This window comes from Liolophura sinensis, chromosome 11 (genome assembly GCF_032854445.1).
Source record: "Liolophura sinensis isolate JHLJ2023 chromosome 11, CUHK_Ljap_v2, whole genome shotgun sequence".
In the NCBI taxonomy this organism is placed as follows: domain Eukaryota; kingdom Metazoa; phylum Mollusca; class Polyplacophora; order Chitonida; family Chitonidae; genus Liolophura; species Liolophura sinensis.
Genome location: NC_088305.1, coordinates 20,312,407 through 20,333,379, shown reverse-complemented (window position 1 = coordinate 20,333,379; position 20,973 = coordinate 20,312,407). Strand labels below are relative to the sequence as shown.

Sequence of the window (20,973 nt, the reverse complement as noted above, 5' to 3'; positions counted from 1 at the left end):
CATAAAGTACGTGCGCTTTTTATGTCGCGTCCAAGTTATCATCGTTAGTTGATCAAATAACGCCCCCTAATGGCGCGGCTGAGGCTGTAGGGTAGGAAGCTGGGGGATACCAGACATCAGGTGCAGTTTTTGATACTAAGCATGGCTGCAGCTACAAATATAGAGGACTGATCATGCGTCAGATCCGTGAAATGTTAGGAAATTGAAAGCCTAGGGATAGGAGATTCCACATAGGCAGTATCCCATATACATAATGTGATCTATTTCCTGATACTTGTGTTGCATATAGCCCACCAGGGGGATTTCGATAATTTGTGCGTTAATTGCCGGAACAAACAATTTTAAATGTTAATATCTAATTTATTGAGCTAATTTAACATAAAAGTTCTAGAGAGTCAGATTGATCACACCTGGTTTGATCAGATGTGTTGCATTAAGACATGTTTACGAGGCAGTTTAAGTTTGTTGTATTTTTTTGTAACTATAACACCTCACAATCCAGATGAGGAAGTTTGTATAGCTCTAAGTTTACCTGTAATTAATGTCTCATTGATAATTACAGTGTTGAGGTGGAGTATTTATTTATCTGTTGCCCTGTAATACCGTACACACATATGGAATAATCGTCACCGCCCTCATTGCATGTTGCACCTGCCCATGTCCCTGTTGATCCAGATGTATGTATGCATTATGCATATTTTTATATATGTATTTGTATTTATCACTTTTCAGTACAGTGTCCATTAGTCTTACCTTTCATTCTGACTTGTGTGGAAGCTGCCGTATTTGATGTAAAATGTCACCCCCAAAAATTGCATTTTTTAGAAGGAAACTAAGGTCACAATATATTACTCTTGGTGCTGGAACTACAGTAGGACATATCCTAAATGACTGTAGATGACGTGCCTATGTTTCCTGATTCTGAGAGTTCAGATGATTTTAGAAAGGTGTTTTGAGGTTTGCATGGAACATGGAATGATATTCTGCTGAAAAAATTTCAGCTCCAAAAATAATATTTTGTGACATTTATTTGCCTCTAAAAATGCAGGTTTGCAGGCGAATTTAAGAGGTCGTTCTTTTAGGGCAATCCAGCTTCTCAAACAAATTTCAGTACACCTTTCCAGGATCAGTGGAAACTCAAAAATTAGTAGTGTTTTCATGGATGCAGATTTTAGGTCATGTACGGTATTTATCTGTTTCTCATGGTGCAATACAGTATCATACAATCTCTATGATTTGTTTGTTTGCAGGTACAATGAGGTTAGTCGCAGCGATTCTACATTGGGTGTGTTCATCAGTCAGAAGGATTACTCTAACACCAGGGTGTTCGCGAACTACCTCACGCTCAGCCTTAACCGCCTGGGCCCCTCACCAGCAGCCACCAAGAGCACACGACAAGAGGTCCGGCACACCCTGCTCAGTCTCCTTAATAGCTTCCCCATCAGGGATGAGGTGAGTCCAGTGTTTCAAGCATCATACGTATTGTACCAAACTGAAGCCTTGGGCTATACCAGGAACAGGTACAGCCACATGTGAAGATGTCCGTCGAGAAACTGTGCCTGAAAACGAAAATCTTTGCCTGAAAACGAAAAGCTTTATAACCTGTATCATGTCATGTTTACAAGGTACCTGATGAAGTATGATCAGGCGTCCACCTGAGTCTTCCTACATGTATTTCTGTACCCTAGAGTATGAACACTCAACTTCTCTGTTACAGTACATCTCAGGCTAAAAGTCAATTGTTTGCCGCTTGTATATAACCTACCTCCGCACAACAAAATCAGTTCATCAACTTGATTAAGGGTGTAAATATCAACGGGCGGCACGCTAATTTTGATATACATTTATATTATGTAGAACCATGCGACAGATATGTTATAATAAACTGGCCAAATTTTCACATATTTCACAAACCAGTGCAACATTCTTGTGAATAAAACACGTGCAATAGCGTACTTCCTGTCCAAGACCTCGGCCCAACACCGGCACACAGCACTGTTCAGGTCAGAATCGGGCGTCACCAGGCTGCAGACCTTTCACTGTATGCAACTTCCTGGGAACAGACGTAAGCGGAGCCGCAGCTACCAGTGTTTTCAACAATTAACCCGAAATGGCTGGTGTATTTTTTTTTTTTAATCTGATTGGTGTGTTTACGAGGCAGTTTAAGTTTTCAGCATTACCTTACATCATTGATTGTCTAATACAGACTTGATCAGTTGCTGACCAAATGACCACCCAGAGAGTTGTACAGAAGAGGGATTTACGTAAGAACAGTAAATTTAGCCCTAGCAGCCAGTTTTGAGAGATTAATTTATTCCTGCTGTTTACAATTTTCAAAACCATACAGTGTGTGTCAGTTAATAAAGTTTGACACTTGTGAGTATTATTTACTTACTCCAATACAACAGGCTTGTTGTTCTTCAATTTTAACAAAGTGTCACTGTTGGGTGGATTCTTCTTCTACTTCTCTGCGTGACACGTCTAAATATTTTATTTAAGCCTAGGATTAAGGTAGACATCTGTCTTCATCCCAGATGAATCCTACAATAATCTGCTTTGCTGCTTATTATGATATTTTTGCTGAGGTGGTTTCAAACCTGATTGTATGGAAGAATCGCACAAACAGTACCTAATAAACATACATTAAGTCCTGAAGGTATTTCATAAACCTTTGTAGCATAAATGAATATTAGCGTGGGACCAGTTGTTCGAAAATGTGTTAACAGTTAAGCCTAGTATTAACTTAAGACTGGACTGAAGCCATATTTGTTTTGTATTGGAGCATGACTGCTATTAAGACAGGATTAACTTTTTATGCACTTTTGACCTACTGGGCCCTGATTTCTGTGTGCTTTGAATGGGTTGGATGACTCGGGCATAGCTTTTCAGTGAAGCAGCACTAGAAATATTCCCGCATTGGGTCTGACGAATGTACTACAAGGTGACACTGTGGTGAAAAAACTGAAATAAACGATGAAACATTAATGTTAGCATTAAACATGAAAGCTGTAATAGGCAAACTTGTTGTTTCAGTATGAGCTGTGGCAGACCATTCAGCCTGTTGTCCAGTTGACCAAAGTTATAGACGAGGTAAGTTCCATTACTTCAGATCTTTTCATTCATTCAGTTCTTTCTTAGTGTCCAGTGTGCTTTATGATAGTTCTGTAAGATGCAAGTTTGTACTCATCCAGCCACAGTTCCAGCAAGGATTACTTGTTATTGTCTTTATAAAGTTGATCTACTGTTATGTCAGCTGCTTTTTGTGTGTAGACTCTCCTCTTTTTAAGCCACTGAGGAAGTCTTTTTTGTTTTTTTCAAGACCAGTGGTGAAGACTGTGGAAAACCCGATAAAATTTATACTTCAGCAAAATTTGACTTTTGGCCTAAAAATTGCTGGGGAATTGATGATATTTAAGAGTATTTTTGATGGCCCCAACCATTACCTGCTTTTTGTAGCATTATTGCATTGATTACGAGTTATTTGACTGGAAGAAAGTGCATTTTGGTTGTTGGACTGAAACATGATATTTTGTGAAACATAAACCTGTTATCATGTCTCCTTATGTTAAGGGCCTTTATAATCTTTCCTCCTCCAGATTCCCAGTTCATTTAGTATTCGTTATTATACAGTTTAAATACTGTAAGCAGTACGTAGTCTGTATTCCTGAGAGTTTGCCTCTTACTACCATGTACCAACTGATCAGTCTGTGGTATCAGGAGATTGGTTCTTCGATTAGTTGTAATTGCAGGGTGTTTTAGATGATAGGAAGCTTGGTGGGCTATTTCCGACAGGTTAGAGGGGAATTCCTCCTGCTCTTTGCTGGCACAACTCTGTTTGTCTTGCCAAATTCAAACAGGGCTGTAATTCTGGTGGTGTGGATTCGTGGCACGTATTGGGCCGTACCCAGCCGGCCGCCTTCCCAGCTGAGGGGGAGAAGAGGACACGAACATGGCTCTACACTCGCTAATTGAATTTCAACTGACCTAATGTTGAGCTTATTGGCTGAAAGAGGGTTCAGATCTTACATACTTGCACTTGTACTGGACTGATCCAGGACTGCAAAAGTTGCATAAGTATTTCAGCACTGAATAGCTGCTGTGTTCTGCTTCTTTGATTCAGATCAGTAAACAGAAATCTTTATAATCATGTATAGTCATACCTCTGATTGTTGGAGGCTCGGTTGACTTTCTTTTATATGACTGTTAAGAATTAGAGGTAGGGTTTTTTTAATTGTTTTTTGCAGAAATAAGTTTGGGGTGATAACATGAAAGCTGAATATCATCATTTTAGTTGTTAACTAAACTTTTTAAATATCATCATAATATGTACAGCAAGTTTTAAAACGAGTAGTGTAAAAGTCTTGCTCTGTTTATTGGTGCCTGAAAGTGTGTTGAAATATAGGATTTGTGTTGAAATGTAGGATTTGTGTTGAAATATAGGATTTGTATTGAATCTTTTAATTGGTGATGGTGATAGTGACAATTATGAACTAGACTTCTGAAATATCGTCATAATATGTTCAGCAAGTTTTAAAACGAGTAGTGTAAAAGTCTTGCTCTGTTTAAGGGTGCCTGAAAGTGTGTTGAAATATAGGATTTGTGTTGAAATGTAGGATTTGTGTTGAAATATAGGATTTGTATTGAATCTTTTAATTGGTGATGGTGATAGTGACAATTATGAACTAGACTTCTGAAATATCGTCATAATATGTTCAGCAAGTTTTAGAACGAGTAGTGTAAAAGTCTTGCTCTGTTTATTGGTGCCTGAAAGTGTGTTGAAATATAGGATTTGTGTTGAAATGTAGGATTTGTGTTGAAATATAGGATTTGTATTGAATCTTTTAATTGGTGATGGTGATAGTGACAATTATGAACTAGACTTCTGAAATATCGTCATAATATGTTCAGCAAGTTTTAGAACGAGTAGTGTAAAAGTCTTGCTCTGTTTATTGGTGCCTGAAAGTGTGTTGAAATATAGGATTTGTGTTGAAATGTAGGATTTGTGTTTAAATGTAGGATTTGTATTGAAATATAGGATTTGTATTGAATCATTGGATTGGTGATGCTGATGATGACAGTATCAGCATCAGAATTATGAAGTAGACTTCTGAAATATCATCACAATATGTACAGCAAGTTTAAAAGAGTAGTGTAAAAGTCATGCTAGGTTTAATGGTGCCTGAAGTGTGTTTAAATATAGGATTTGTGTTGAAATATAGGATTGTTTGGAATCATTGGATTGGCAATGAATACACAAGCTTGCCTAAAAGTTTCAGATGAAGAAATTAAACAAAGAACATGCATCTCTTTGCTGGATGTTACAAGGTTACAAAAGGCTGAGATTGTCACATGTATTGTTATATAGAATATATTGCTATGTTCCTAACCAAAGATTTTTACTGCCATAGTGAAGACGTGGACAATTTTGGAGTACAGAATTTCGCAATAATCAGATGAATAAATGATAATGGCTTCATACCACTTGCAGTACAGTACATCTGTACTGATCAGTACAGTACATCTGTACTGATCAGTACAATACATCTGTACTGATCAGTACAGTACATCTGTACTGATCAGTACATCAAAGATTTTTATTCAAGAGCATATAATTGAATGCACTTGGGAAGGTGTGTCAGTAACCTTCGGATGGTCATGGGCTTCCCCTGGGCTCTGCCAGGTATCCTCCCAGCATAATGCTGGCCGCCGTTGCATAAGTGAAATGTTCTTGAGTACGGCATAAAACACCAATCAAATAAACAAATAATTGAATGAGAAGGGGTTAACATTTCCTAGTAACAACTGAATAACTCAGCTTGAGCAAAGAATAGTTTCTAGTTCTTGTTTGATCTCTCAAGAATGGACAGTTAAGCTTTTCGTGTGTGTATATATACTTATGCAAGAGAGATGAAAAGATATTTTATCTAGTGTCTCAAATTAGGGACATATATTGGGTTGCCAGGAATTTTTGAAGTTAATACAGGTAGAAGTTTTGTTTAGAAGTAGGCCCTGTGTTGGAAAGAGCTGATTAAATTCATCAGCATGTAGATTGAGCCTACAAGAGGCGTGTTATTCTAAAGGCTATGTGGGCAAAGGGGGAATTTTTTGGTAGAGTAATTTCCTGATGATGGTGGCAGGGTTGTGCGTGATTCCTCAATTCAAGAGGCTGAAATTGGATACAGACAGATTCAACAAAATGTTGCGAGGTCAGTTTGGAAATAATTGCTGGCTCTTGATGAAGGGCTCAGAAAACGTGCCAAATGTGGTTAATTTTGAAAATTGGTTGTATCAGATGCGACAAGGGAAGCCGAGGCCTGCGGTGAGTTTTACTGTGATCCCCATTGTGGGAGGCACAGCCTGTGTCGTCTCTAGTACGGGACGCTGGGTAACTGAAGCTCCTTCTATTGATCCTGCCCCTCCTCTATAGCCAGCCGCGCGGGCCGTTTGGCTAGTCCAATCATGCTAAACCCGAGATGTGACATTACCATGGAGACTTGAAAGTATGGATTCCCTGTGCAAACATTTCATTTTAATAAAGATAAGATGGCGGTATTCACTTGAAAACGTTCAAGGTGGCAGTGTGTGCGTAGGGGTAGGCGTATCTGTGGTACGGCTATCACGGAAAGAGGCACACAGCTCTGCTGCAGGACTCCAGGCTTCAGGCGTCTAGTTTGCCGTCCCTCTTAACCACCTTACCTGTGAGCCTTTCACATTTCGGACTCGCTTACAGTCCTGCTGACTTCCCATATGGCACTGTTCACGACTGCCTTAGCTACCCCGACTTCAGGTCAGTTTTTAAGTGGGAAATATCGTGTGTTCCTTAATAGGCTTTTCTTTTGTCCTTTTCAACATATTTCAGTGTCAGATCAGACTTTTTTTTTGTTTGTTTTGTTTTGTTTTTTAAAGAGCAGCTGTTCATGTTTGTAGAAGCAATGTGTTTATTCATATCTCTTACCTGTGTGTGTTAAGTGGTGTGGTCGGGGAAGCTTTTCTCTCTTACCTGTGTGTGTTAAGTGGTGTGGTCGGGGAAGCTTTTCTCTCTTACCTGTGTGTGTTAAGTGGTGTGGTCAGGAAAGCTTTTCTCAGTGATTGACAGTCTTGATGAAAAGTATCCATTGACTTAACCACCTACATGTAGGTGAAGGCACTTAACATGTTAAGATAACCTTTTAAGGTAAATTACACTTTGTGATATGATATCCTTTTTGTGTCAACCTAAACATTAGAAATGACTGATAAAGTTAAAATTGCACTGGCTCCTATTTTTTTTTTCCTTAAGTTTCAATAAACCATATGTGTTTCTATTGGTTGTTGTGGGTAAACATTGCCAGTAATACATGCTGTCCGTTCACTACACTGGAGGTTTGAACGTGAATCCGGACACATGATGTTGTTTTAGATCATTGATTATGCCAGAAAACAGAACAAGTTTATCAGACTCTTATCTAACACATAAAACATGAAGACTATAAAATTTCTCCAAAAATGGGTTGACACAAAGCTCTGCAGATTTCTTTCTTTAGAAATAATTCAGAATGTTCGTGTATTATTCAAGATTTTTTTGAAGGCATCAGTTTTTCAGAGAAGTTTTGATGAGTTTCAGAGTAGTTTTGGTTAGTTAAGAAAGAGACTTCCCTTGAAGGTGTCTCAGCTGGCATGGGTTTAGAGTAGAGATAATGCACCCTGTCTCCAATGGCCATGCTCATCTTGGCTAGCATGGGTTTAGAGTAGAGATAATGCACCCTGTCTTCAATGGCCAGACTCATTTTCAGTCAGTGTATATAGTGAAACCAGCCCAGCATTTGTTCCGCATTGTACATGTACACACTTCTCTAGTGTACACCATTGTGCCAGTACCTTTTTCATGCTTGGCATCAGGACTGGAGTCTGTAAACGGAATGTTGACTTTTGCTGTTCTCTACCAATAGCTGGACAAGAGATGCGTAGGCGAGGCGACTCAGCTCTTGCAGAAGATCGCCACCGAGGCACAGGTCATCTACAAAAACCAAAACCATGGCCGCTTGGACCCGCTGCGCTACATCGTCGATGTCAGCTCCAACATCATGGCAGCATCCAGCCTCGTCCGCACATCCTCAGGCGAGCAGATGTCCACGATCCCACCTAGGGTGACAACAACCAAGGCGGATGAATCCGTGGCCTCCGTGACCTGGGTAATTGACACCATGTTACAGGTAATCAGATTTGTATACACACATATGTATATTTACGTACTGGTTTGCCCTAAAACTTTGCCCAAAATGTACATTATCAGAGCTAAATAAAGGTCATAAAATATTATTTTTGGTGCCAACTCCTACATTTTTCCAGTAGCATATTATTCTACCTTCCAAATAAACTTCAAACATCTCCCTAAAATTAGTAGAACTCTCAGAATCTGGTAAAATGAGTAAGTTAGTTAAGGAAAAAATATCAGATCAAATTCAGTATTTGTTGATAGTGCGCATATATTAGGGGTAATCAAACATTATAAATATGTGTTTAACATACATCAGTAAGTGCATAGGTTTGTCTGCTTTGTGCGAAAATTTGTGCTGCATAGTCATTTCTTATGCCAAGTGTTTGCCACAAAAGTTATATTGTGCACAGGTCTTTTAGTTGATGAAACTGTTTTACATGTCCTAGCTAGTGAAGTGTTGAGTACTTGGCATACTAGTGAAGCCAGGTTGCATGTTCAGTATTTGTATTAAGGCTCTGCTTTAAGTAGGCTGCCAGCTGGATCTACCGCAGACACTTTGAACAAAAGGCGGTGGTTAGTGAGAACGTGACATGAAATCAGTGTTGACATTGGTTCATGTAAACATGATGTGTTTTCTGTACTGTGCCGCACACGCAGCCGGCAGTTTTCAACATTGATGGCAAGGTGCTGGAGACCGACGTCACAAGTCTTTTATACAGAGATTTTCAATCATAAAAGTCAACACCTGTTGAGGCCAGAGCATGATTGAGACCGCATGATATTAAGGAAGAATGTTTTTGGATCCAGTTTTTCATGAAATCTGCCCTGGCTGTCTGCCTAGATAGCAGGACTATCTGTCCATTGCCAACAGAGTAATGTTACGTCCAGGTCTGAGTGGTTTACTTCAGTTTCTCATGTGCACTAGAATAACTCAACATCCATGTATATTTGATATGTGACAAATAATAGTCATAAAGGTGGTGGTTGTGTTTTAAGTCAGGTGTTTAGCGTGGGCCATAGTGTTTGGTACTCTGTACACCACACTATGGAGTCAACGCCGATTGGCTGAAAGTGGAGATAGGGTTCCGTGGGTTAAACCCCGCAGACTTCATCTAGGTTCAATAAATCTGCCATACCTGAAATTGAGCTTAGGCTGGTCATAACCTGGACATGCCTCTATTTCACACCAGCCAATCAGAATCAGTTCGGTAGCCCTTTTGATATCCATGTATATTTGATGGATGATCAATAAGATAGGTGCAAGTCAAAAGCTAGAGGATCGCTATCGACCAGTTTCTTTTGAACACTTGCAAAGTTCAAAACATGGTACAAGCTGTAACTTGTGTCTGAGTGAGGTGTTTAGTTTAGGTCAGTGCTTCTTCTAAACACTTCAACATACACTTTCTTTTACCTTTGATATATAACTGATGAGCTTGGTGCAGATTTGCAAGTCGTGTCCACATCAGGTTTTCTGACCAGGACAGTTTTCTTCTGAGCACTTACCTACACTTTTGTTTATGGTCAGGATCACATGCAAGCAATTTTTAATACCATTTATGGTTGCCCAAATTGGAGCCAGACATAAAAAAGCCCAAATTGAGTTTAAAATTTTAAGGAAGTATTAATTTTAATTAATATGATGCTGAAAATGTGCAATTGTTTTTCTTTTTGTTCAGTCATTATGCTTTTTATTAAGTTTCATTTTAGACTATTATTTGATGTGGTTCCATTGTTTCTCAGTTTTCACCCAAAGTATTGGACCAAAGTATGAAGCCGTACTTGACCGTGAAGTTTGATGTTTGACTGATGTCATTGATATGTTCTTTAAGTAATCAACACCCCCAGACAGTTATGCAGATTTAACCTGTCTCCCACCAGAGTGGCCATGTTGATGAAGCTCCGTCTACAAAGTTTGTGCCAAGCATTGTTTGCTTAGGGCTGAAGACTTAAGCTCAGTGTTGTTTTTCTTTGTTCAGGGCCAGCTTCAGTCTCGTTACGTAGGAGAGGAAGCCATCCAGTGGTCGTCAAGCTACATTTCCGTGTTTGCCAACCGTTATGGTACGATGAAAGGGCCTCTTATACAGATGGGGGATGCCAGTTGCAGCTTACCAACGGACATGTCTCTGGTCTTGGCAACAAAATCGGCAGACGCTGTCCAGTTGTCCACAAGCTCTTCTCTTCATCTGCCGGCGACCAGTGAAAACTGTTACGAGGCTCACATGATCACCTTCCACGAAGACCCCTTCTCATTGCACGTGGCTAAGAACAAAGACATTCAGGTATTCTACTTTGAGAGATGATTTTGTCAGTAAATGAAGGCCCATAATAAACAGTATGCATACATTAATTCAATAACTCTTCAGTATGTGTCATCCTGCAGTAACAAAATGGATGAGGTGTGCTGTAGTGTGAAACTTGGGATCTCATAAAATAGTCAAGTCATGAAAATGGCCTCCTGTATTTCATATCTCATGAGGGCCAAAGATTTCCCCAAGTTTTGTACTTGTCTGTGTCAATTGACGATGTGAATTTCTGTACTTGTTCAGGTAAACTCCAAGGTCACTTCCCTCAAGGTCATGGATTGCCATGGTGAAGAGGTCAAGGTCAAAAACTTGTCCCAAAACAACATGGTGAAGATTGAAATCCCTCAGAAGGAACCAGAGGTGAGTTAATTTGACCAAAACGCTTCTGTAATCACATTATTCGTATTAGAATTGATTGAAGTTAACCAGTTAGAGGACTGCCGTTTTACCTGCAGGGGTAAGTTTTGTATAAGCCACATTCGCATATCAGGATGCGCATTACTACACTCGCCACAATAGGTCAGCCTTGGTCAGATTTCACAGCCAATAAAACAGCAGCATTCTAAAGTAACACTTTCTGCTTGGCATTTCCAGTTTCTCCAGCTTTATCTATCAGTTTACTGTGAATGAGGGCATGATTTCCATTGCAGAATTTCAGTGAAACAGATATTTATTGTAGTTAGCTTGCTGCAGCTAGGTTAAAGCATTGGTTGTTGAGTGAAAATTAGTACCCAGCTCCCACTTTCTTCAAGATCTTGTGACATTTCTGTTAAAAAAAAATGAAGGCTATCTGAAATGCGAAAGTGACTTATTCTTGTTATGTGGACTCTCTGGGTGAAGCAGAATGTGTGTATGTGTGGATGGTGTGCTGAAGAGGATAACCATAATGGGTCATTGAAATGGTGACTTAGAGTGATTGTTTTATGTTCCCGTGGTAACGTGATCCACCATAGGGAGGTTTCCGTAACCGCCCTTATAAATAAGCGCTGATTGGATAGTGACGGACCTGCGTAGATTTGACCAGGTTTGCCGATGGGTTTCCAAGGGCTTCCTCAGTGCTCTGGTCTTAAGTCAACAGAGAAACGTGTGCTGAACAAAGTCTGACTGCAGTTCATTACCACAAGTGGGACTTATATTGATCATATCCCATCAGCCCCAGTCCCGCGTGACTTCTCAGTAGTATTGGGAACAAAAAAAAATGAAAAAATAATACCGAAGCCCCGTCTTCTCCTTTCGCCAAGGAATGATTTAATCAGAGGGCTCAAATTCTGTTGTCATGGTAACAGTCTGTGAATGATGCGTTTTGCATGTTTTTATGCTCAAAGGTGTGAGTGATTGCTTAGGACAGCGAGTCACCAGTCCTTAACACCTTTTATTTGTCGTAGATGTACCTTTTAGTTCAGTCTATATTAACCTAGCTGTCCCTGGGCTATCTTTCCCCATCTGTCATCTCTCTCCATGAACACATATCTTGACATGGCTTTATGATTGATTATACAACTCAGTACTTGAAACATATTTTGACCATGCATTTGCCAATCGTCAAAAAAAAGGTAGATATAAGGTAAACCGATGGAATTTTTGTAAATTTATCAGTTTTGAATTTATTTTCGCGTTTATTGTAAACATGTTCTGACCACTATGTGGTGGGATTACTGCCAACATGGTGATAAGCCATAATCATTCATTCAGTTTTACATCGGATTAGTAAAATACAAAGTAACTCTTCAAGCCGAAGGTATCCAATCTGAGCTTAAAATGATGTGGTTTTAAAGAAATTATAATAGTAAAGAAAAAGTAATTAGTTACATGTTACAGCTGTAGATGATGTACCCATCTATGGTTGCCTTTCCCTCATAGAACCCCTAGATAACCTTGGACAGTCATTCAAGCAACTTTAATGATACAAATTGATACAAAGCTTTGATTCAATGTTCTGAATGTAGGCCAATTGATCTGTGACAAAAAGGATCGACCATAAAGACATGCGAGAGACACAAAAGCAGCGTCTTGTTTCAAGAAGCTCAAGCTGAATGAAAACATGGAAATCTACTTATAGTGAAGGCTGTATTCCCCATCACAACACCTGTGTGCACGCCAGAGAAGTTCCCTGGCAGAGCTTTAATGGCAGCCAATGAAAAATATCAATAAACACGTACACACTGTTAATATTCTGGGAAATCTAGTGACACATAGTACTGATACGTACATCTATGCTTCTAAGTAGCACATCCAGTGTTCAAATCCCTTCGTTTTTCTCAGCGTTTTCTATGTAATGCATATTGCATAGTTTTATGAAAAAGCCTAAGTGCATTGTCCATTTCTGATGTCATCATTACCTAATTTGAAGAGAAAATCAAAGGGCCTTTTCTCTGAAAAAATAAATAAATACAGAAACCTACTCCAGTTTCTCCAGTGCTCATATATGATGTCATCATATATTTCCTAATTTGCATACGCACCTCGTCAGTATATCTGGCAATGGACAGGATGAAAAGCTGAAGAGAAAAGCGAAGGACATTTCTCTGTATGATTACATCTAACTACAAAATCCTACTCCAGTTGCAGTGTTTTTCATAGCATTATGGTGGAAATAATACGCTCTTTTGTCATCAGTGGCGTGGGAATATGATTTGGATCAATTTTCAAGTAAATTCATAATACATAGCTCATGATAACTAATACAAATATTTCCTTTTTTTTAATTCCTGTTTTTGTTTTCTTACTCCCACACTCTTTGGTAAAATAGGGGATATCAATATAGGTATTGCCTGGTTATAGGTATCGTTGGTTTCCAAGCAACACCTGAGCCTTCGAAGATTGTGCGTTTTTCTTGTTGTTTTTTTTTTTTTTTTCAATCTAATGAACTCTCCAGAAAAGTTTATAAATTGTCCTTTCATTTCAGTGTAGATGCTTTAACATATCTGATATGTGGAGCTAATTTAACACTGTAAGGCATGTTGCTGATGCAAACGCTAAACCAGGTGCATGAGAATGCTGTGCTTCTGTGATTGTGTAGCAGTAGACATGCTTTTGCTCGAGTGAGTCACAGAGACGGTGGAGGTAGAGTAAGAGAGGTGACGGAGAAGCCCATGGATACAAAACCGCGTGCGGTGTAGGCCACACTCAAACACGATATGAGGGGAAATTGAAACGCTTTTCGATAATTGCCATATCGACGACTGTCCCACTGCCACAGACAAAAAAATAATCCCCTTCGTTCCTGAAGAAAGGTTCGTTTTCCGCTCAGCGTCTTCATATCAGCTGGACAGTGCCGAATTGATCAGCAGGAAGAAGACTGGTTTTAAGACCGGCCTGTTTATTGCTGGTATCCCATTACCACTAATCCCCACTCCAATCCTGAAAGCAAAGCCGCTAAAAGCTGGCATTAAACTACCACATTTCCTGGAAGACTGGGGCTCTGTTGGGGGCTACGTGTCAAGCCAGCCTGCTTATTCTCCCAGGGACACCGGCACAGGTGCTTACCCACCCACCCGCAGGCTCTCAGCTTGCATTGTCTGGTATAAACAGTCAGCGATGAAATCAGCTGTACATTTGATTTACTTTGGCATCTTCAGAGACTGGTTTGAATTCCAGCCATGTCTATACAGTTGTACAAAGATTCTCTTTGTATAGAAGAGCATTTGATTGAGCTGGTTTCCCAGTCCATGTTTTTTCAGCTGCGCAAGAATTTCTTTTGGAATATGTAGATTAAGAGCTGAATCAAAGGGTACCATTTTGCAATAACATTTCTTGGTTGTCGGTATGAAAGTAGTACATCTAGATACTTGTAGGGAGAGGTCTCTTTGATTGAAGTTGTAGAAACTTCAGCAGAGTAGGGCCCACTTTCATGACGATGTCAAACATGTACGATAATTGAACATAGTGACATACAAAATATCGTACAACAAACGTACGATAAAAAAATGTTGTACGCCTCTTTGTGAAACTGGGCCCAGTTTTTGTAAGCTTTGAGTGTTTGTTTTCCTTCACATTCAACATAGAAATATTTTCATTGTTATGGGAAAGATAAACATTCACTTTTTTGTAACTTCCTTTAAAGTCCTCCATTTTTTGGGATTGGTTGGTGTTCAAAGGCATGGTCATGGATTCTTTATTTATATGACAGTGATTAAATTTATGAAGGAAAGCAGAAAACAATCAAGTCACCATGGTTTCTCCTGGAAGTCATCACATAATTAAAGTGACCTGTTCTTCAGCACATCGTAAATCCCCAAAGAAGCATAAAAAAACTTTTATGTTAGCAATTGTTTATATTTACATTACCTTGGTAGTGAGCATGAGGTACAATCTTCTTAGTCCAAGGCCAGCAGTTCCAGCCATATTTATGCTTATTCTACACTATGAAAGGTCAGCTTCAATGGAGATCGCTTGATATATAGCTCAGCTGCTTTTACTGCATTGATGCAACAACACACATGGTCATTTAATAAATTGTTGTATTGCCTTGAAAAACATTTGCTACTAGTTCTCACTGGATAAAGAAGTACCATTAGCATTTGTATAATGGAATTCTGCTATACATTATTGATGCCTTGTATGCTTCCAGAAGGAACCTTCCTGCAGCCACACCCTGAACAAGTGGCAGATGAATGTCCATCAGTTCAACAACAGCGAGAAGAATGTCAACCAGTCCCTTCACATCCAGGTGGAGCTGGTACCCGTGGGCAGAGGGCGCCTCTTCTCCATCGCAGCCCTCATTCGGTAAGACTATACCTCTGTCCAATACCTGTCCTAAAGGCACTTTCACGAGGTGCAGTAGCACATGCGCTGTTTCATGCAGTTAAAGCATTCGACAAATTGTTTCAACACCGCCTACGAAATAGACTTTATCATAGGTGAATACGCTGGTGGATTCATGAGCCGGATTTACAAAGCAGCTGTTTTGGTATGCGTTAAGAGCGCTAAAATTGTTTTTTTAGTCGTCTGCCAAAAGGCTCATGGGAATGCTCTCCTTATGTCTGTCTTTTCGTCCAGTTGTGTGATATCTTCTGTGACTTTGTACCACATACATGTACACACAGCATCCCTGTGATGATACGTGATTAGACCACCTAATACAACCAGATCAGACAATGTCACTGTGGTTTTTCCATCAAACAGCTAGTATTGATTACAAACTATACATTTGTTTAGTGATGTATCAGGCGTCTCAAGAGAACTGATCCTAGAATCCGAAAATCACTTAAAAAATTAAATATGTACAGTGTACTTGGCAAACCGTGATATGAAAATTGAATTGTCTTGATTCTTGATATTTGACGATATGATTGTTAATTGTTGTATCAAACGTCTCAAGCGTGGTGATCCTAGAATCATAGAATCTCATATCAAGAATATGTGCTGTCAATTAACTTAAGTCTCAGACTTGAACAACATATGTGTGTTTTTACACAAAGCCACAGCATAGGGCTGGAAATATATTACACATTACAGTCCTGTAATCCACGTAAAGCATTTTATTGTTGGCGTTGTCTAACAACCCTTGTCTTGCACAAGCCCGGAGTTCTCTGCATGAAACATTTTATGAGCGACTCAATGCTTCCCAGCATGTACGTGACCACAGGCAGGTGGTTGCAGCAGCCTTTATGTTTGTAGCCTTCTTTGTACATGTAAAACAATCCGCCTTTTATACATTAGGCTGGATTAGGAGAACCAGTCTTAATGGCGGGATTGTGAATAATGTGCATTGCGCTACTCAAATTTCTGCCCTAACGCAACACTCTCTCTGTCTTCCCAGAATGCAGCATGGTCTAACCCAGGTAAAATGTTGGTGGGGTTTTGTCGTAATATCATACGTTTTGTGTGGTTTCATTTCTAATAACTTTGTTGGCTGTTGTTTGACTTCCTTTATTAATTCGAAGTAATATGTATGTTATTTTTTGTTTGTTTGTATTCTTTTTTCCTTTGCCCGTTTGCTCCATCCTTTATATGGCTGGACTGCCTTGAATGTAACATCAGCTTTGTTGTTTCTTTGGAATGTATTCTGGCTTTAAGATTGGATTGTGTTGAAATGTTGCTCTGTATTGGTTTTTATTTTTTTTTTTTTTTTGTGCTACTGATTCCTTGTTTTGATAAAGCATTTGTTTTTTTTTTTGGTTGAAAGTGACAAGATTGGATAAAGTAATGGAGTTTACCAGTTATTGTTATGGTTCTCTTAAACGGCATATTAACGTGTTGCTGCGTTCATGTTAATGTTCAAATTCAAATTATATTACTTTAGTGAAATGGAAAATGAAGGCTTGAAAAATCGTAACAGTACATGTGTGTTCATGTTATTATGGACAAGATTCGTTGTCTTAACTGTAACTCTTTTCGCATGTTTGGGACATATTCTTCAAGTCTTTTCTTTTCTCACTTTATCGGCAGTATTCTGTGTAGACTGATAAACTTATACATGTACCTTTTGTGAAACCAGGAAAGTGGCCCAATCCAACAATTGTAGTTTTGTTTCCAAAATCAAATTATAAGTGTGCATAAATTGCACTGAAAGTTGCGCTTTCATATGCGAAAAGGTTGAGGAATTAAGAGTATTTGATGAAATTATAAATGTATCTCTCAGTACATAGCAAGTTATTGCAAAGAAAGATATGTGAAATATGTGCTGAGAGTTTAGGATATTAACACATTGTGAGCCCCTGTATTCATCAATGAGTCCTCACTGAAGCAGACCAGCAGCCTTGAAACAAAGAGTGATCACACAGTGTAACCCATGTCCAAAAGAGTCACCGGCATCTTTGTGTGAAGATGTTTGTTGTCAGTGTCCATAGTTTCAGTTTGATTTGCACCAAAGATAGACCTTATTAAATACATGTAAAGTAACTCTTCTTGAGTATAAGATAATACCCCCATAAGAAACTGTATCACACATGTATGCAATACCTGTTGCCTGGAAATTCTGGAATGGACATTTGACTGGCTTTTATGGATTTGAACTCAGTACTTGCGTGGTTGTAAGGGCTGTACTGAAAGGTGACCAAGTACAGGGCAGCGGTAAAGTCACGATGGAGGTGGGTGGATGTGTTTTCCCAGGGTAGTAGTTAGGCATTTAAACCAGAGTTATTTTCAGCTGTGTTCTACACAGGCTTCATCTCCTCCTCCAGGCTTAATCACCTGTCATTGATTATCGCATGTTTTCTGGCAGTTATTTTCATCGAGAAACATTGTCAATGTAGCGCATTGAAAGACAGCTGGGGAGTTTCCAGTTGAAAAGATAGTGTTTTCGTGCCAATTCAGAAGGTTAATTCTAGCTCAGTGAGCAGCACTTTTGTGTCTGGGCAGTTGAGTTGATGACAGATTGTTTAAATGAGCCAGTTGTTAAAAGATTGTCAGATTCAGTTGTTTGGAGATCATCTGAAAAAGTCGGTTGTTAAAAGATTGTCTGAATCATTGACTTGTTAAATGTCTGCATGATTCAGTTGTTAGAAGATTCTCTGAATGATTCAGCTGTTAGAAGATTCTCTGAATGATTCAGTTGATTGAAAATTCTGTGATTGATATAGTTGTTCGAAGATTCTCTGCATTATTCAGTTGTTCGAAGATTCTCAAAGATTCAGTTGTTCGAAGATTCTCTGAAGTTTGAATGATTCATTACATAAAAGTCTCTCCGAATGTTTCATTTGTCATATAAAGATCCGCTGATAGATTTAATTGTTAGAAGCTAGTATGAATCAGTCTCTTTCGAATCCATCTCTGTCTGAATTACTTCCAAATTTTTTTCACTGATTTGATTGTTAGAATGTTGCCTGAATGGTTCATTGTACATGTAGCTAAAAACTTGTCTGAATTGTTAGAAAATTATCTGAATGAGTCATATGAATGATTGAGATGTTATAGAGTGTTGTCTGATAAGCTGCATATTCAGTCCGTGATCAGTACGGCTGTACCCAGAGTTATCGCTCACCTGTATCACCTGGATGTGGTCGTCATGGGGAGTTTTGACTGCCTGCTGCGCCTGAAATTTTGGCTCAAACCTGTTTTGCAATAAAGGTGAGCAAAGTTTCAGGTGTATCAGTTTGTCAGGTAAACGTCGTAATTAGGTCCAGTTCTGGTGGGAGTAACAAACCTAGATGGTTTGCATGGTTCTGACAACACGCTGTTGTATTGGAAAACTAGGTGTCCAGTGGCTCCATTATAGAAAATCAAAGTGTCAGAGCATCTTTTAGCAAATTGGAAGCGGTTGTCTTAATCTGGCTAGGAATGTGGATGATCAAGTTCTCATTGTCAAGGTGACTTTGTGCAGATGGAGGAGAGCAGATGGAAGAAATCCATGTGTAATCTTCGATCAGATTTCCTTAGATCAGGATGACGTTAGAAATGAATTGTAGAAGAGAAGCAAGGACTTGTCCAAGAAAACTTCTAGGAAATGGTAGTGTACATTAAAGGGATTCCATACACGTATGATCTGTTTTTGTGTTCGTTGGGAAAGATGTCCTGTAGGCTGTCACAATGTCACAGGGGAAATCAGGTCACACTAAACACTTTGTTTTGTACTTGTACCGCTTTGTCTTCTACCTGTACCACTTTGTCTTGTACTTGTACCACTTTAAATAGCCGAGTACCAGTATTCCAGTTTCACAAGTATATGTATCAATACCGAATTTTGGAATGGCCTGTACATGTACCATTTTGAATACTTGTAGCTGTATTAGTTTGTCTTTTATTTTACCACTTTGTCTTGTACCTGTAACCTGTTGCCTTGTATTTGTACCACTTTGTCTTGTACCTGTTCCACTTGGTCTTATACCTGTGCCACTCTGCCTTGTATTTGTACCACCATGTCTAATTGTACCTGTTACACATTGTCTAATCGGTTTCCTAGTCTTTCATGGGGCATAGAGTTTTCAACTTCTTTGTCCTCTTTGATGCCAGCTTTATTAAGATCTAACGTGATTTCGTCAGACCATCAAGCGAGGTGGATGCGCAAGTGCTTCTAGTATCTAAGCTGTACTTACTGGAAATAGATACAAAGATAACAGACATGTCTTGATTCTCTAAGGCTTTCTTTCACCTCGTTCATTAATGAATGTTTCATGCACCTGGCCATTTTTACTTTTTTATTTTTTTTACTTTTCTAATCTCGAGAAGGAAGGATTTACATGTTACCTTGTCAATAATTAATCCCATCTTCAACCCAGCTGATGAATGCACAATCACAAAAAAAAATGACACCTTTCTTTTTCTGGCCATATTGACTAGGTTTTGTGTTGAGCACCCTTTAATAATTGACTTTGTATTCAGCGTCCAGAGTGTAACCTGTGGTATGTTGTATAGCTATCTGGCCCCACGGATAATGGCTATCCATTATAGTGGCATTGCAGCAGTAAATCATCTACAGTGGAAATTGTATGCTGAAGCTTATCTGCTTCCACTGAAACTTCTTCTTCCACTTGTGACGAGTCGCCTCCAAAATTGTCTTGTACCCCCAAACAGGCATATTTTATATATTGTCCTTTTTTGGCTTGATGTAAGCCTTGTGTGTTTGCATGGATGGTCAGTTGAATACAGTTGGTGTTGAACATAAACAGTTTGATATACTGGGTGTACATGTAGTCTCCTGGCTTTGAAGTGTACACAAGTAAAATCCGTCTTGCAACAAGGAGGCACATTACATGCAATTTAAGATTCCTTCATCGTCATATGACTGAAAATTAAGTATGACGTGAAACCTCAAGCACTCTCTCACTCATCTAGCAGATAATCAACTTATCATTAATACATGTACCTGATGCAGCATGTGGTTTTGAAAGACACATTTATAAAATGTGTCAGTATTATAATTTATTTGATTTGATTTGATTTGATTTGATTTGTGTTTTAAGCCGTACTCAAGACTGTTTCACCTGTATGACGACAGCCAGCATTGTGGTGGAAAGCATTCCCAGACTTGTTGTGTTCTGATAGGCTCCTGATTCCTTGCACCACGACGTTAACTGCTCGTCTCTATTAAGAACTACAGGTGTGTCATGTTGTTGTTGTTGTTGTAGGTGTGGTGCGCCACCAACACCTGACTTGTACCTGCTGAAGCGAGAGTTCAAAGCTGACCAGAACACCCTGCCCCTCTACCTACCTGCAGGCACCCTAAATGGTAAGAATTTATTGTTAAACCAATACATCCCGTCTACTATATAGCCTGTCTTGGCCTCCTGGAGCCCATCGATGACCTTAAATCCCCTAGCATGTTCCATCATAGACCTAGTGCATAGTTTGCCATATGGTAGAGGAAGGCCGTCTGGTTGGCACAGATAATTTATGATATCTGTGGAGTTCATGTGTGTCACTATATTGTCAGATTCCATCTTTGCCTCATACTTTAGTAGTCAGAGGGGATCTGGAGCAATGATGTCTGCTGGTATATATATATATATATATATATGTATATATATTCGCTCGGAACAAGCCACTGTGCATTTAGCTCACTGTTAACAACAATTTTACACAATCTTCACAATG

The 20,973-nt window shown here is 39.2% G+C and overlaps 1 protein-coding gene across 1 annotated transcript in view; it reads left to right on the top strand.

Annotated features, from left to right (window-relative positions):
* The window catches only part of LOC135477926 (uncharacterized), a 159,935-nt gene extending 139,326 nt beyond the window's left edge, over positions 1-20,609 (top strand). Inside the window, exons 34-41 of the mRNA XM_064758149.1 lie at positions 1,251-1,452; positions 3,034-3,090; positions 7,929-8,192; positions 10,174-10,476; positions 10,744-10,860; positions 15,071-15,225; positions 16,262-16,283; positions 20,508-20,609. Of these exons, the coding sequence (XP_064614219.1) occupies positions 1,251-1,452; positions 3,034-3,090; positions 7,929-8,192; positions 10,174-10,476; positions 10,744-10,860; positions 15,071-15,225; positions 16,262-16,283; positions 20,508-20,531 (1,144 nt within the window). The 3' untranslated portion in view covers positions 20,532-20,609. The remainder of the gene's footprint in view (positions 1-1,250; positions 1,453-3,033; positions 3,091-7,928; positions 8,193-10,173; positions 10,477-10,743; positions 10,861-15,070; positions 15,226-16,261; positions 16,284-20,507) is intronic.
* The last annotated feature ends 364 nt before the right edge of the window (positions 20,610-20,973 follow it).